General features: G+C 33.1%; 1 protein-coding gene across 1 annotated transcript; it reads left to right on the top strand.

Annotated features, from left to right (window-relative positions):
• Nucleotides 1-9,943: 9,943 nt before the first annotated feature.
• On the top strand, nt 9,944-18,051 carry LOC133338229 (calcium-binding mitochondrial carrier protein Aralar1; the record flags this gene model as incomplete). The annotated part of the gene is made up of 9 exons (XM_061546407.1): nt 9,944-10,096; nt 13,359-13,521; nt 13,587-13,678; nt 14,830-15,024; nt 15,200-15,423; nt 16,029-16,195; nt 17,491-17,609; nt 17,679-17,849; nt 17,928-18,051. Coding segments are annotated over 9 exons (1,408 nt in total), but the record flags the coding sequence as incomplete, so codon positions are not given.
• Between the last annotated feature and the right edge of the window lie 19 nt (nt 18,052-18,070).

An 18,070-nucleotide genomic window follows, 5' to 3' on the forward strand; every position in this document is an offset into this window, starting at 1 on the left:
TCCATTTCTGTTATGAACAAATTTTAATTTTTTTTTTTCGATTTGGCAACTCCATCATATAAAAACAGGTGTTCAAAAAAGATGCATTGAGATGGGGGCTCCTAGAAGAAAACTCATGTTATGATAGAACATACCACAAAAGACGTGAGAAAATTACCTAATAATGTGTTTATACCAAAACGGGGATCAGTATTGATAATTTTTGGTAACGAGATTTGACAGCCTATGAGAATAAAAAAAATAAAACTACTTGGGTCGAGATTAATAATTTTTAGTAATGGGTGTATATCAAAGCCCCAAAATTGCGAATAATGGGGGATGTGGGTACCGTTATATGGGTGTAATTTTTTGCACGGAGATGTTTTATACAATGAGAACCCAAAATACCAAATTACAGCAAATTCGGTTGGGAAACGTGCCCAAAATCAAAATATACGGGATATTGGGTGAGGGGTACCGCAGAAATTTGGGTCAATATTAATCAAATTTTGCTGCGGATATGTCTAATACAATGAGATACCAAATTACAAACAAATCGTTTGAGAAACAAACGCAATGGGTGGTGTACCTCCACCCATTTGCAATACCAAACATCCTGGGAGTGCCCGAAATATCTGTCCAAATTTCAGAGCTATATCTTAAATATTGCCATCCCTATCCTGACTTCAACAGACGGACATGTGTAAATCGACATAGAATTTTATTCTGATCAAAAATATATACTTTTTGGGGTCTCCGGTGAATATTTCGAGGTGTTTGCAAATGGTAGTACAAATTTAATATGCATTCCACGTTATTGTAAGGTGAAAAATCACCTTCGAGAAATATGTTGTGAATGGGATGTTTTCAGAGCTCTTCTTGTCTTTCTCACCCACTGTGCCTCATAAATGCTAGTTTTGTTGAATCTCTGAATGAATATATTTTTTTACGATTCCGAAAAAAAAATTCTACACCTCACAGATTGTTGTGTAAATGGTTGGCATAGATAAAATATACAGGGCAGGAGGCCAAACACCCCTAAGTACAAATGAACTACTATATAGCGAGACAAAATGTTGGCATTAGTTTTATGAACGCCAAATTTTGTTTACTTCGCCCCGCACACACACTTTGAAGGTCGTTTTGATTATCGTCACCAAAACGTAAAGTTTGCATGCGAAAATAAAAATTCATTCGCAATTTCATTCTTAGTCATTTTTCGCCCGCACATTATAACAAATAATAACGAAATACTAAATTACGACGACGCAAGACTATGTGGTGTGAACGGCGGCAATGGATAATGAAATTATTTTTGAAAGCGTGTAAATATGTTTTCGAGATATAATTTGTTTATGAGAATAACTACGAAGAAGTAATAGGGCAAAATATTGTAATCATGCATCAAGGATTGAAATTAATATTCATGTGGTATATATTCAATACTTCAGATATGTGCTTTAAATATGACATTTTACCTTTTCTCAAATATTCGAATATATCTTTGCCATTTTGTGGTTAAATAAAAAATCACCAAACAAAATAATTTCCGTTTAATTGGAGAAAAAATAAAAACTATTTGAACAATAAATTATATTTAAATAGCATTTATAAAAAAAAGAACAATCGACAATTTCAATTATTTTAAATGCTAATCCATTATAATTGTTTTCGTTCGATTTTCTAACTTGATTGCAGATAGACATAGACATGAAATTTCCAATTGACGTCATTTGAAATTATCACACGATTCACGATTTGTAAATACCAATTACAAAGTCAATACATCCAATGCCGACGGACGTTATTTACAGCAGGCAACAACTCATCATATCAGGGGTTGTTGTATCTCCTCCAAGATGTGAATTGGTGGCGGTGGTGTTCCAAATGAAAAACAAAAATAAAAACAAATTATTAAAAAATCTGAAATTGTAAACAGCAGAAAAATATTTTGTAACACGCTTGAAAAACAACATCATCACGGGCATGGATGCATTGACATAGAAATCGAATTAAAAACAACATGTTGATTAAAAGTTCGACAATAACAACAGCAAGAGCCGCAGTTATTTGCTGGGGGTAGTAACAGCTGATAATCAATGGATGAACGCGGTTACTAAGCAAGTGATTACGAGTGATGTCTGTTTTTTTCAATCAATATTAATTCACGAATGAAGAAAAAAATATATTTATTATGAAATAGGTTTTTCCATAGCATCAATGATCATTGGGCAAATATAAATATGCCTAGGGGGAGCCTTCTACAAGTCTTCTATAGGCATTGTGATTTAGAAAAATATGTTTTTGTGTGTATGTTTGTAACATGCCAATGGAAACTTTTGGAGATATAAATAAAACCCGAAACCGGCCTCATTATTTATTGTTCGATTACGATGAACAAAAAACGTACCAAATTAAGTGCATCTAAATGATGTGATAAATACCCAACTCTAGAAGTCGATTTTCACAATCCTCCCTAGATACTAATTTTTTATCATTAAAGAAATTTTGCAATGCAAGGAAAATATGATAATCACATGGTTGCCAAGTCCGGACTGTGTGGTGTATGCATTAAAACTTCGCAACCAAGCTCCCGAAGTTTCTGGAGAGTCGCTGTAGATGTGTATGGTCTAGTTTTGTCCTGTTGGTCAATTCTGGCCGTTTCTGGTTTCTGATTTAAAAAAGTTTTTATGGCATCTTTAACATCAAAAATTCCTGAACGGAATCTATGAAACCTAGATTGAACATAATTGTATGTTACAGTATCAGAACCATAAACACCATTCACAATTTTAGCTGCTTGGCTGCCATTTTCGCCTTTTCAAAGAAAAACTGTAAAATGTACCGAATTTTCTCTTTGTTCACTTCCATTTTTAACACCCTGTAACTCAAAACTGAATGCACCAAACAAAAAACAGCAAAATATGTTTTTTTTTTTTTTAATGGGAAATGTTACCATTCCAACGAGCACAAATCTGGAATTGTTTGATCGATAATTTGCGATAAATCTATCATCTACCATCTGCCGAAAAAATATTTTTTTTTTTTTTTTGCCTCATTTTTTGGAATGTTGACAATCATTTTAGGGAAAGAGATCCCACTAAATTTTTCTAGCCTCATGTTCCCCCCTAATATCTCAAATTAGATATTTTGATATGTCAAAGGACAAGACATTTTTGTCGGCATATGTTTGGAATAGTATATACGAACATCGATTTTATATATTTCTAAGTCTTGTTAAAGTATTTTAAAGGTTGGCGAAAGTCATTTATTCTAGATGTAGAGTACAATCTATAGATTTTCTATACATAGAACACGAAGGAATAATACGTCCAATTCTATATTAATGTACCTCGGTCTGCTGAGATTACTACTACTCCTAGAATGTTTGATATCGTAAATGAAACATATTGATCGACGATTTCGATATTTTGATTATATTTACCGATTATATGCCCTCGAGGCAGAATTATACGTTCCTTTTGTCATTCTATAATATCCGAAAATATAATAAACAATCTATATTACTCGATTTTTATCAGTGACTGCCATTTTACAGATTCGTTCTCCTGGGAATGTGATCTATCGCCTCAGACCCTCTGTGAGTCTTAAGGGTGCGTTATAAAACGCTTTGCAATATTTATTAACCTTTACCCATATCTTTTTTGCACAGTATCTTTTTGGTTCAGCATGCTAGATATTGAACTAATCGTTGATCGACAAATTCCCCACCCTTTGGGATTTTTCCAATATTTAGCTCCGCTATAATTTTTGGCCGATCCTTCCATATTTTTTCCGACATGAACGTGGATCGATGTATACCCATCTTCAGCCACTAATTTATTAACTAATATAAAATTATAACGCACACGTTTATGATAAAAATATATCCCAATTTGACTTCTACGCAGAAAATCCCTGGTGAACATTGTTTCTTAAATATGACGAGATTGTCGAATTAAAACACAATTATATCCTTATTTAATTTTCATGACTTCCCGTGGGACATATTTTTTTTGATATTAAATGAAAAAGAAATATTTTTCGTTTTTGAATTGTTGATAATTTTGTTATTGGTTATTATTTATTCATATATTACGTTAATTGACTTAATCACTATTAACTTTAGAATCATATGCTGTATTTTCTTTATCTTTTACTCTCTCGCTCTCTCTCATTTCGAAAACACCGGTAGTTGAATAATTTCAACGTATACAATAGATCCCATAACAAACAAACAAATATCCAATAAAAACAAAACTTAATTGACTTATATGTGGGCTCCACAATGTGGGGATAGACGTATAAACAAGAAAAAAGAGAAGAAACAGAACGTGGGCTCCACAATGTGGGGATAGACGTATAAACAAGAGAAAAGAGAAGAAACAGAACGCCAAAACACTCTCAGAGTCTAAACGCAACGAGAGAGTCACGAGTCAGCGTCATACTTTTTCGCCGGCGTGAAAACCAAACGAAAGAGTTGGCGTTAGCGGCACAAAATGTCAATTATATGTTTTTATTTTCTGACAGAAAATTTTACGTTGTGCAAACAAAATTCAATTTATTGTTTAATAGACAATAATGTCAAGGAACTTGGATAAAATTATTGAAAAAATTATTTTTCTTCCATTTTATTATTAATTCGTTCAAAAAACGTCCACAATCTTTGAAAATAATTGTTTTTTTAACAGCACTGCCATATGTTTTGATATAGATTCTCATTGAAATTTGGTAGCACTGTTCATTTTTACCTAAAATATGGCAACTCAACTGAGAGCAAGAGAGAACATTTTAGTATGACGCTGAGCAAAAATGAATAAAATCTATTCTAGCGTCAAGCCGCTAGACGAGAACGTCAGCCGTCGCGATTTCCCGTTGCCTATAAGAAACACACGGCAAAGGGCTGTCGCTGACTCTAGACTCTATGGTTGCGTTTAGACTCTCAGATGATGCAACTTTAAAAAATTGCTATATAAATATATAACTATAAAAATATTGAAAAGAGCATGCACGAAAGAGAAAACCCCATGCAAAAACTATACACAAGATGTACAACAATTAGTCAGCCGGTTGGATGACATTGGGTGTAAACAACAGATAAATAAAATTCTCTGTTGAGTTCATTTATTTCCAAAATTGGGATAAACAATGCTGCCAAAAATATAAATTTATATTTTAACTAAAATTAAGACATGTCGATTGACTTTTTTAGTTAAAGACATGTCGATTTTTTTTTTAATATTTTGTATTGAATTTGCCTAATCTGCTAATTTAATAAAATTGCTATTAAATTAGCAGATTAGGCAAATTCAATACAAAATATTAAAAAAAAATTGGTTACATCGAGAAGTAAGCTAAGTTTCGAAAAATATGAATACAAAATCCAATGGTACACATATTTGGCCTGTTCCTGTACTGCAAGAATCTACTAGATTTTACTATTTTCTTCGATATCATAAAGGAAAATTCGTTATCGTAGTAAAAAGTAGAAAATTCTTGCAGTACAGGAACAAACCAATTTACAACTTCTAGTACCTAAAAACTCATTATGCCACTAGGTAACATTTAGTGTTACTACGGTTTGTCGTATGGCCGTGTGTTGTGTTGTTTATTGTGACTCTAAATCAAATTGCTAAACAAATGAACAATTTCGTGCGATAATAATCCCCTTCCCATATCGATGAACTTAACTCCTATAACCTGATAAAAAACTGTTTCAATCAGTTCAATCGTGACCGACAATCGCTTAGATGCGAAGGACGTTGTGCCACAAAACAATATTTGCCGTGCGAGAAAAGATAATGAAAGAAATGAAAGGCAATAGGTTTCTCTCTATTGGTTCAATGATATTTTGAAGAAAAATATATCGCGATGCTTCAAAAGAAACAGATTGTTACAGGTGTTGAATTATGAATGTGTGCGTTTGAACCCGAAACAAAACAGCCATCGAACGTGTAAGTCTGCGAAGATGAGACAAATCCAATGCAAGTTATTCGTGAAAAAGTTCCTCCAAGCAAATGGTCGACTGGTTCTACAGCAAATTCGACCTGTTCAGAATGTACAAGATAGGACTGTCAATACTGAGTGACAGACTACAATTGGTTCGCCTCTAGTTTTCGAAGAAATTAAAAAAGTACGGGACCACCCCAATTTGGGACCAATGTCGTTATGTTTTTGTAGAAAAAGTTCCTACTTAGTCCGAACCCAAAATACTAAACTACATGTGGTTAGGTTGGAAATGTCCAAAAAAAAACTTCAAAATACGGAATATTTGGACCCATATATCCCATTTTCAATACCAGAACTATCTCCAAAATGCAATATTGGTGGAGGTATTTGGAGAACAACTTTTTAAAGGTTCTTACGATCAGATCTTGTTCGTTATATCGATTCGTTTGAAATATGTGTTCAGTTTAAAAAATAAAGCTGTATTTATATACGGGATATGCCAAAACATCGATTATTATCATTATGATACAGTAGTTTTGACTGACCAGTGCACAAACAACACTTGCAATCATTTCTGTGCAGAAAAGTCAAATGTGAAAATATCTTAAATCCCTTACCTACCTCAAAGCGCACGTAGGTGAAATCCCTGCATGAAAATGGGACAATGTAATTTTTTTGGAATACGTAATGAAACAGAAGCACATTTGTTTTTAGGGTATATATTTATTGCATAAAAAATAACGTCTGTTTCTTAATTTGATATTCCTGTGCAGGTAAATGCTACAGTTTTAGGTAGTCAGGAAAAAAGTGCAAATATTTTGAACTGTTGTACGCTTAAAGAAATATTTGAGAGGGATTCTGAAAAAATACAAAATAAGTGTATTTTGGGCAGCTAAATCCGAAGTGCAGCTATGTACAAGCCAGCTAAATCAAAACTCAATATCAATGTATTTAACAATTTGTTGTTTATTCTCATTATAATACCAACCTCGTTTATTGAATTAATTGGTATTCATATTTTTTATCAGCGTTAGACAAAATTAAGCACCAAGAACAACTTCGTTTAATAATTACGCATATTTTGTTTATTTATGCATAAAATTTAGTTTGTGTTTTGTCTAATCTACACCTGTTTACATTTTACGATTATTTTTTCTAAACGCTGAGATTGTTCTCTTTATTTGCTTGCTTTTTAAGAGCAAACGAATGTCATACTGAGTATGACATACTCACATATATTGTATCATTTAAGTAAGAGTTTAAGAGTTTAAGAAGTAAGCTCCCCCCATGAACAGTTGAGCTCCACAATGGAGAGTAAACAATTAATACAGAGTGCACAATAAAAATAAATAGTGTATTGAACGATTTACTCTTCTCTTTAATGGGCAAAAAAAAACACACATTTGTCAATTTAATTCATGTTATTTTGTTTTTATACGACTATTCGTTAATTGGGAAGAACAAAATGTTTTATTTTATCTTGTTTTATTTATTTTTTATTCAGTTCCCCTGTTTTTTCGAGAGACAGAGAGAGTAACTAACTATCTGTCAGTGAAGAGGTTGTTTGCCGCTTTTTTGTTTATTTGTTGATTCTCATTCCACTTGGAAGTCTTTTAATTCTGTTGGTAGAGTTTAGTTCTTAATTTGTCGGTGACGGTGGTGCGGTAAAAGAATTCCGTTCGTTTTCATTTGTATTTTGCCAAATTTTGATCAATTCTCCACGTGTAACACTTGTTTGAGAGTGCTTTCGCTTTTTAATTCCAAGAAAAGAAATTAGTAAGCGCGACTTTATTTGGAAAAAAGTGCAACACAATAATAAAGTGATTTAATAATACTAAAAGACTACTTGAAGTTTGAAATATTTTTTTGTAGAAAAAGATCACAAAAATAGTGCCGCCATGCCATTAAAAAAGGCTCAAAGTGTACGTAGTTTATTTGTTTGTTACACATGGTTCTTACCTCATGCCAATTATTTAAGGCAGCACGCTCTTCAATGCATTTAATACACTCAAAAATAATTATTAAAAGCATTTCATGAAAATATATAAACATTTATAAAAGAAGTTAAAAATGTGATATTTATAGTATTTATGTGAAGGAATAAACTTAAAACATCTGTTAAACATAACTACAAAATATGACCACGACTTTCAATATTCCGAATACTCAATTTCGGTATTGTAGTAATGGTTAACAAATGCCAACAACTCATCTGTAATGTTTGAAAAATTAATAAAAGCCTAAATTTGGCTTAAGTCAAGTTTAGTACCCCTCGCGAATTGTTTTGACATTTTGACGCATGTAGTTCTTGGGGTCCTGATTACAATGCTATACTTCTTTTCTTTCGGAAAGCAGTATTTCAGGATTTTTAAAATTTTCAATGTGGGTATCAATTTAATGCGTTTGAAGTCCAATTCAAATTAAAAGGAGTTTTGGTTGCAAAGCCGGAGTTGCTATCTGTTCATAGGAGAAAATCTTAAATCCCCGACCGAAGGACAGCTACCCTCAAACACTATTCTAATTAAAAGGAGATTCGGTCACGTAGCCCTAGTTACCATCTGTCCAAAGAAGAAAGTCTTAAATACCCGCCCGAAGGCCGGCTACCCACAAACACCTATATTTGTTCACAATTGAAGAATGGTCCCGCGAAATTTTGGAGACCCATATCTCAGAAAGTATGGACTTATTTGATAAGAATATTATATGTTTGTATTCAGGGATTCAAACGTTTTAAGTTGATACCCATATTACCTTAGAAGTTTTTAAAAATCATGAGAAAATACAAGGGTCCCAACGGAACTTTTTAGGTCCAAATACGGATTTCCGCAAAAAATTATACCATTGTAATCAGGGTCCCAAGTAATACATGCGGTAAAATGTTCAAAACGATCCGCGAGAAGGTCTAAACTTGACTTTTTCCAGCGAACAACTCTGCATCATTCGGAATTCCATGCAATATGAGTATAAATTTGAAACGATTAAAGTCCTGTAGTTATTTTTATGGAGAACTCTATACTTCTTTAGGTATGGGCTTCCAAAAATTTCATTGGGACTTTATATAGTCTTTTTACTATAGACAGATGTCAAAATGGGCAACATAATCATTTACCTTTTAAGACTTTCTCTTATTGGCAAACGGAACTTTTTTTAAATGTAATTGAATGAAGTTCAGCCTCTCCAAATAGATACCCAAATATGCTATTTTAAAATGCATGAAAAAACAAGGAAATATAGATTTCCAGTAAAAAAAGTTAACAGGGCACATAGAACCACTTTATGGTGGAGAATGCTACTAAAAACTTGAAAATAACGGAAATTGTGATGCTATGTCAAAACATGGTCCGCGACTCGGGCTTTAACTACACTTCAGAAGACATTTTTTAGAACAACTGGAAGTACCCAAACGACAGCACCGTTTGCAACACCTTGAAATATTCGTCGAAACCCCCTTAAGGTATATTCTTAATCGGAATAAAATTCTATGTCGATTCGTATGTTTATATCACGAAAGAGATCCTAATATTTAATATAGAACATTCTAACGTATTGCTACCCCTAGAATTTTTGGGTTTCTGGAGGCTGGTACACATATATTATCAATATAGGCCGATGTATGGATACGAGTATAAAGGTCCCCCAATTTTCGGTATTTTGAAGATTTTAACTGCATTTTCTAACTAATGTGGTTATAATTTATTTAAGGATTATGAGGGGTAAACACATTGTTTTTATATAGATCCCATAGAAAGGACCCGTCACATTCCACCAAAGTTATTGTAATTTGGTATATCTGGAATCGTGTCATATTTAATTTTTTTATATGCCTTGCATTTTTTGTATATCAATCCACGAAGAAATAAAAATTGACGCATACGTCATTTAACAATTAACCAATTATTTTTCTCACTTCACAATCTCAGTAACGTTTATTTATCTAATTTATTGATACTATCTACAGACATTATGTTTATTGATAACCATATAATAATTTTAAATTTTCTTCTATATTTTACAGGGTCCCTCGTTTTTAAAACGTGCCAACACCGATAAATTACGAGAAGTCTTCCTTAAGTACGCCTCATATCAAAAGAATGGTGAACATTTTATGACCAGTGAGGATTTTGTGCGAAAATTTTTGGGTCTATTCACAGATGTTGCATTTAATGATGTAAGTATTGCAATAAAAAAAAAAACAAAAGAAAAATCAAATACGATTTGTCTGACGAAATCTTATTTAAATGAAAACAATTAGCAAAAAAAAAACAATAGTTCTTATTTTTGGGATTTTTAAATACAAATCACATGCAGCATCAATTTATTTAAATGGCAGTGGTCCAAATCAAAACGAAAGCGTGTTGATCACACCTCTTTTTGTTTTTATGTTGAATCAATTTGATTTTTATTGGATAATTAACCCTTTGAATGTTAGAAATATCTATTAATGTAAAGATTAATAAAAAATGAATGTTGTCTATGGGTATTTTAACACGTTATAACCTATATAAGTAGTTGTAGGGAACCACCAATACAAAATACAATCGTAAATAAAATACATCGTAAATATATCTGTACAACTCTAATCTATAAACTACAGGAGACCTATTTTATTACCGCAGATTAGAAATAAGAATTAAAAAATATTAATTGATTTTTAATGAATCTTTTTTCAGATTGAATAGATAAGATTGTTTTTGAAAATTTGAATATATTTTAAAAGAAATAGGCTAGTTTCTCAAGTCCTACTAAAATAATGAACTAAGTGCATTTAGTCTCTATGTCTTTTGTATTAATAAAAAAAAAACAATTAATTAAGGTATGAATATAGACTATATCGGTCTGAAAACCTCCATATAAAGGTGCTACTGACCGATTTTAGATAATTTGAAGGCTTTAAAACACAGTAAGGTTGAAATACTATTTTTATTGTACTATTTGTCGTAGATCAATTTTTATGTTAGTGTTGTCAGACAAATGTCATATTCACTAAACTTCGATATAGGATCTTATCGTTCATTTGCTGCAAGACCGGCATAAAACTCGATTTATGTCAGTCTTGCAGCAAATGGGCGATATGTTTTTATAGACACCGTTCGATTTTCGGTATTAGATTAGATTTACCAATTGATTTTTGTTTGTGAATGTAGGTTCACGAGATTTGGTATTTGTTAAGGGACCTAACATAGTTACAGTTGCTGATATACTACTTCGCCTTCTAGGTCGGTTTATGTATATCTGTATTTCCATATAGTATATGTCGAATTTCTCATCCAATTGTAATGCAGTTTTAGGTGAAACATTTATCATGTATTATGTCGAGTCCATTTATAATTCCATTGTAAATAGTGTACAACAAAGTCTACGTCTATTCTTTACACTGAAGTTTGCACAGGGGATGGGCATGATTCTTGAATGTGTAGATTTGAATTAGAAACTTTTTATAACCTCATTTATTCCAATATCTAAAATCAGTCCGGACCTATAAAGAATCCCTTCAGCTCTTCTATAAAAGTTACCTTCATTTTGTCGATAAAGACTCCTTTCGTCTACAATCATAAAAAATTCTTTCAGCTCATCTATAAAGACTCCCATCAGCTTGTCTAGAAGGAATCCCTTTAAATTTCTATAAAGACTCCTTTCAGCTCGTCTATAATGACTTCCTTCAGCTATTCTATAAAGGCTACCTCACTTCAGCTCCTCTAAATGGCTACTTTGGTTATATTTCATCTATTAAAACTGCATTCAGCTTGTCTCTAAAGTCTCACATCTGTTCGTCTATAAAGACGCATTTCAACTCCCTCTTGCTTGTCTATAAAGACTACCTTTAGCGCGTCTATAAAGATTTCCTTCAGATTGTCTAAAAAGACACCTTTCAGCTCGTACATAAAGACTCCCTTCAACTAGTCTATTAAGACTCTGTTCAAAATTGGAACTTTTTATAACCTCCGCACCTTTGCTAATAGTAAAGACTCCCTTCATCTTATTTATAAAGGATAGCTTCATATCATCTATAACAATTCTGATTGAGTACAGCTCGTCTATAAGGACTTTCTTCAGCTGATACATAAAGACTCCCATCAGCTCTTCTATAAAGGATACCTTCACTTCGTGTATAAAGAGACTCCTTTCAACTCGTCTTCACAATCCCTTACAATCATCTACACAAATTATTTCAGCTCGTCTGTAAAGACTTCCTTTTAGCTGTTCTATAAAGGCTAACTCCCTTCAGCTCCTCTATAATTTCTACCTTTTTTTCCTCTATAAAAACTGCCTTCAGCTTGTCTCTAAAGTCTCCCATCTTTTCGTTTATAAAGACTCCCACCTCCCACAATCGCTTCCAATCATCTATAAACAAATTCTTTCAACTAACTCTAGCTTGTATATAAAGACTACGTTCAGATCGTCTATAAAGACTCCCTTTAGCTCGTCTAAAGAGATGTCTTTCAAAAATGTCTTCAAAAGTTCTTTCAGTTCGTCTATAAAGGGTGCATACTATATACTAATAGCGTATGTCTACTCTACATACCTACCTAATCAAGTGCATTTAGAATTTGCATTGTTTTTTAATACCAAAGTCTTAACAAACTAATTTAGGGTTTGTTTGTTTAATATTTTGCATCAAATTAATGATAATTATGTCTAGCTGATATGAAAAAAATCGTATTGATTGCATTTTGTTTTGTAGGTGTAGATAAGAAATTTTATTTGCATTTCCCTTGCTATGATCCGACCGCATACGCTTTCTATATAAATTATGTAACAAATATTTTTTACAATATTGTAATTTTAAAAATTGCAAAAAATTTAAGAATATTACATTATTTTTGAATCCTCTTCTTATGACGTACTACTTCTCAAACCATTCAACACGTCACACAGAGTTGAACTTTTAAAATAATCAGAGGGGGGTCCCGTCATCATTCACCCAAAATCTATGTCAATGACTGTTAAATTTTGAATATTGGTCAGGCTTCAGGTGCATGTTTAGACATCCATAATCAATATTCGATTGATAACACTATCGCCGATTTTAATAATAGAAATAAAATTTACGCGTGAATTGTATCGCGAAATATGAATGGGAATCTAAAATAAAAATGAAATGAAAATAACACTTGTCCGACCTTTAATCCGGATTAAAAGTCATTGCTTGTCGTCGAAAAATTTATAACAACCTATACAAATTTTTATTGTTTTGTTTGCAAACAAACAAAAACAAAAAAATAATTAAACAAAAAAATTGTTCTTGTAAAATAGTTTTGGATCATGGGAGGTGTACTTGCTTATCAGTGAAATTACTGAATAAGAAAGTCAACGAGAAGGTCGTTTGCGTTATCTGCCTAATAAAGGGTTTCAGTTTTTTAAATAAATCATATTTTACATTGTCAATTAAATGATAATTAATATTGTTTTAATGTTCGTTTTGATTTTAGGAATCAGTGCGTTTATTAGCTGGTATTGCCGATACCAGTAAAGATGGTCTTATATCATTCTCAGAATTTCAAGCTTTCGAAGGTCTATTGTGCACACCAGACGCTTTATATAAAACAGCTTTTCAATTATTCGATCGCCAAGGAAATGGAACAGTGTCTTATGGTAAGTTATTCGTACATATATTTAAAAAATCATATTGTTAATTTTGTTTATTTTTTCTCTTTTAGCTGATTTTGCTGAAGTCGTACAAAAAACCGAGCTACATTCAAAAATACCCTTCAGTTTAGACAGTCCGTTTATCAAAAGATATTTTGGTGAAGTAAGTATAAAGTACATTGATAACATCATAGATAATATATTTCCAAGAATGGTTTATGTATTTTATTGAAATAAGCCAAATGAGTTATGAGGGCCTTCTTTTTAAAATGTTGTATGTATAGAAGACATTCAGTCTGCCTATTAAAAACTTCCTGGCATTCAAAGGCACCGTTATTCAGCTCGTTTATAAGACTCCTTTCAGTTATTTTATATGACTTTCTTCAGCTCGTCTATAAATACCATATTCTCCTCGTTTATAAAGACCCCCTTTAGATTCTCCAAAGTACCACATTCAGCTCGTATATAGATACGACTACAAAGACCCCGTCCAGCTCGTCTTTAAAAACTCCCTTCAGTTCGTCTATAAAGACTCCCTTCAGTTCGTCTATAAAGACTCGCTTCAGTTTGTCCGTAAATACTCCCTTTAGCTCGTCTATAGAGACTCATTTCACTTCGTCTACAAAGACACACTTCAGTTCATCTATAAAAACGCCCTTCAAGTCATCTATAAAGACCTCCTTCATAGTCTATAAAGACTCCCTTCAGCTTTCTGCTCGTCTATAAAGACTCCAGTCAGTTCGTCTATAAAGACTCCCTTCAGTTCGTCTATAAAGACTTCCTCCAGCTCGTCTATGCAGACTCCCTTCAGCTCGTCTATAAAGACTCCCTTCACCTCGTATATAATAACTCCCTTCAGCTCGTCTATAAAAACTCCCTGTAAAGATTATTTTTAGCTCGTTTAATAAGAAGTCTACCTTCAGCCAGTCCATGAAGCCTCCATTCAACTCATATATACTCCCTTCAGCTCGCCTATAAATTTTACCATTATCTCGTCTATGAAGACTCCCTAGAGACGACTAAAAAGCCTCTCTACAGCTAGTCTATTAAAACTCCTTTTAGTTCGTTTATAAAACTCCGTCCAGATCGTCTATAAAGACTCCTCTCAGTCCGTCTATAATGACACCCTTAAGTTTTTCCGTAAAGGCTCCCTTCAGCTCGTCTATAAAGACTCCCTCCTGCTCGTCTATAAAGACTCCCTATTGCTCGTCTATAAAGATTCCTTTGAGGTGGTCTGTATTATTTATTTTTTTTATTTTATAATTTTAAATATTTACTAATTTTTAATCTTCATCTTCTCTTATTTTTCAACAGAAAAAACAACGTTTAATTAATTACGCTGAATTTACTCAATTACTTCATGATTTCCATGAAGAATATGCGATGGAAGCATTCCGTAGCAAAGATCCAGCTGGTTCTGGATATATTTCCCCCTTAGATTTTCAAGATATTATGGTTAAAGTGAAAAGGCATTTACTCACAGCCGATGTTAAAGATAATTTGGTAGCGGTAAGTAAAATTAGTAAACTGTTCTTGTTTGCCGATTGTTTGCGTCATCAGTTGTGTTCATTCGACAGTGGTACTGCCACTGCCTTGCGTTTGAACATTCTCTCTCTATTTCACATAATTCATATTGAACCAAAAACCACAAAAACACAAAACATCCGATTCTTGATTCTTCCAGGTCACCGAAGGCCATAAGGTAAGCTTTCCATATTTTATGGCTTTCACGTCGTTACTAAATAATATGGAATTGATAAAACGCATCTATTTACATGCTACACAAGGTAATCGCACAGAGCCCGTTACCAAAGATGAACTATTGTTTGCCGCTCAGACAATGAGTCAAATAACCCCATTGGAAATTGATATATTATTCCAATTGACGGGGGCATTGCAACAGTCGGGGTAAGTTGAAAAAAAATATTCACAAACTTTTTAAAGAAAATTAGTATAAAAATCTAGAATCATGTAGTGAAGAATTATTAAAAAATAAATGTTTTTGAATTAAAAAAAAAAAATCGAAATTCATAACCTGAATAAATTTAAAATCTTAGTATTGAACTCATCTCTCCATTTTATATAAAATTTTACAACCAAGTAATTAATTGTTTGTAATTTTGTTCTTATATAATTTTTTTGTCTTCCCTTCAAAATTCATTATTACAAAAATAAATCTCATTAACATATTTATAAACAAAAAAATGTTCATCCGCTACACAAAAAAGTTGGTGGAGACGTAAAAAAATCCAAGCAAGTAGGCAAGTGTCATAAAACAAATCTATTTGTTGTTGTGATTTGATTTTGCACAGTTTTTTCTTCAGTTTTTTAAATTATGATTTCAAGCTATTTTTCTTCCATATACACCAGACTTTGAGTTCTATAACCCTTCCCGTGAAGTCCTTACCGGTTTTATTTTTTCTCGTTCATTTAGCTATTTTAATTATTAGTTTTTAATTGGTTTTTTTAAATAAATAATTGAATTAATTTATTTCTACACTTTTTTCTTGCAGTCGCATAGTTTATAGCGATTTAAGCATTATCGCTCCAGAACATTATACAAAGCATATCACCACAAGATTGGCCGAAATTAAGGCAGTCGAAAGTCCAGCAGATCGATCAGCATTTATACAGATTTTGGAGAGTACCTATCGTTTTACATTGGGTTCATTGGCTGGTGGTAAGTAGAAATAATAAAAGGGTCAAATTTGCCAATATTTGAAATTTGTGAAACTGTAATATGTAGCCTTGGGGAATATGATATAAATTTAGCGAGGGAATGTTTCGTATTTTGAAAACTCAAAATGGTCCTGCTCGTTACTCAATATTCCTTCTGATATGATTACTCAATTCAGCTCGTCAACAAAACTCACTTCAATTCGTCTATAAAAACTCACTTCAATCCGTCTATAAAGACTCCCTTCAGCTCGTCTATAAAGACTTCCTTCAACTCGTCTACAAAAAGACCCCTTCAGCTCATCTATAAAGACTCCCCTCATCCCGTCTTTAAATACGCCCTTCAGCTCGTCTATAAAGACTTCCTTCAGCTCGTCAAAAAAACTCACTTCAATTCGTCTATAAAGACTCCCCTCAGCTCGTCTATAAAGACTCCCTTCAGCTCGTCTATAAAGACTCCCTTCAGCCGGTCTATAAAGACTCCCATTCAGCTCGTCTGTAAAAACTCCCTTCAACTCGTCTATAAAGACTCAAATTCGGCTTGTCTATAAAGACTCAAATTCAGCTCGTCTATAAAGACTTAAATTCAGCTCGTCTACAAAGACTCAAATTCAGCTCGTCTATAAAGACTCCCTTCAGCTCGTCTATAAAGACTCCCTTCAGCTCGTCTATAAAGACTCCCTTCAGCTCGTTGATAAAGACTCCCTTCAAGTCGTCTATTTAGACTCCATTTAGTATATTTATAAAGCCTCCCTTCAGTTTTTTTATAAAGACTCCCTTCAGCTCGCTTTTAAGGACTACCTTTAGTTCCTCTATAAAAACGCCCTGTAGCGCGTCAATCAAGATTGTCTTCAACCCATATATAAATACCCTCTTCATCTCGGTCTGAAAAACTAATTTCAGTTCATTTATAAAGTCTTTATTCAGGTTATCTAAAAAGATCCATTCAGCTTGTCTATAAAGACCCCTTCATGTCGCCAAGAAATCCGTTCACCAGAATCCCTTCATCACGTCTATAAAGACTCTATTCATCAGGTTCCCTTTATCTAGTCTACATTATGACTCCATTCAGCTCCTCTATATAAATACTCCGTTCAGCTCTCCTTTACAGGCTGCCTTCAGCTCGTCCATTGATAGACTTTTCATCTAGTCCATAAATACTCTCTTCAACTTCATATGGGGTTTTAAAAACATCACCAGATTAAGTCTTTCATAAATGTCCGTTTCAATTAAAATTAATATAGAAAACGATATATAACCGTTCTAAAAGTAATCAATGTATTTTCCCTCCTTTTACAGCCGTTGGTGCCACTGTCGTCTATCCCATCGATTTGGTAAAGACACGTATGCAAAATCAACGCACAGGCTCATTTATTGGTGAAGTGGCCTATCGAAATTCCTGGGATTGTTTTAAAAAGGTACATATTCTCTCTCATTTTTACATTTTCATAATATAATTTAATAATTATTTTCAAATAACTTCTCAGGTTATCCGTCACGAAGGTGTCTTAGGTCTATATCGTGGTCTATTGCCACAATTAATGGGTGTAGCGCCCGAAAAAGCCATTAAATTGACTGTCAACGATTTGGTGCGTGATAAATTTACCGATAAACAAGGTGTCATCCCCCGATGGGCTGAAGTTTTGGCCGGTGCATGTGTAAGTTGTTTGTACTTCAATAATTATTTTAATTTCTTACATTATATGGATTTTGGTTTTGTTTTATTTTTCATTTAGGCTGGTGGCTCACAAGTGGTATTCACAAATCCCTTGGAAATTGTTAAAATTCGTTTACAAGTTGCTGGTGAAATTGCTGGCGGTGGTAAAGTTCGTGCCTTATCCGTTGTCCGTGAATTGGCCTGTTTATTGCGTGATGTACC

Source organism: Musca vetustissima, unplaced genomic scaffold (assembly GCF_032173495.1).
Source record: "Musca vetustissima isolate MV318-11 ecotype Yass unplaced genomic scaffold, APGP_CSIRO_Mvet_v1 utg773425, whole genome shotgun sequence".
Lineage (NCBI taxonomy): Eukaryota > Metazoa > Arthropoda > Insecta > Diptera > Muscidae > Musca > Musca vetustissima.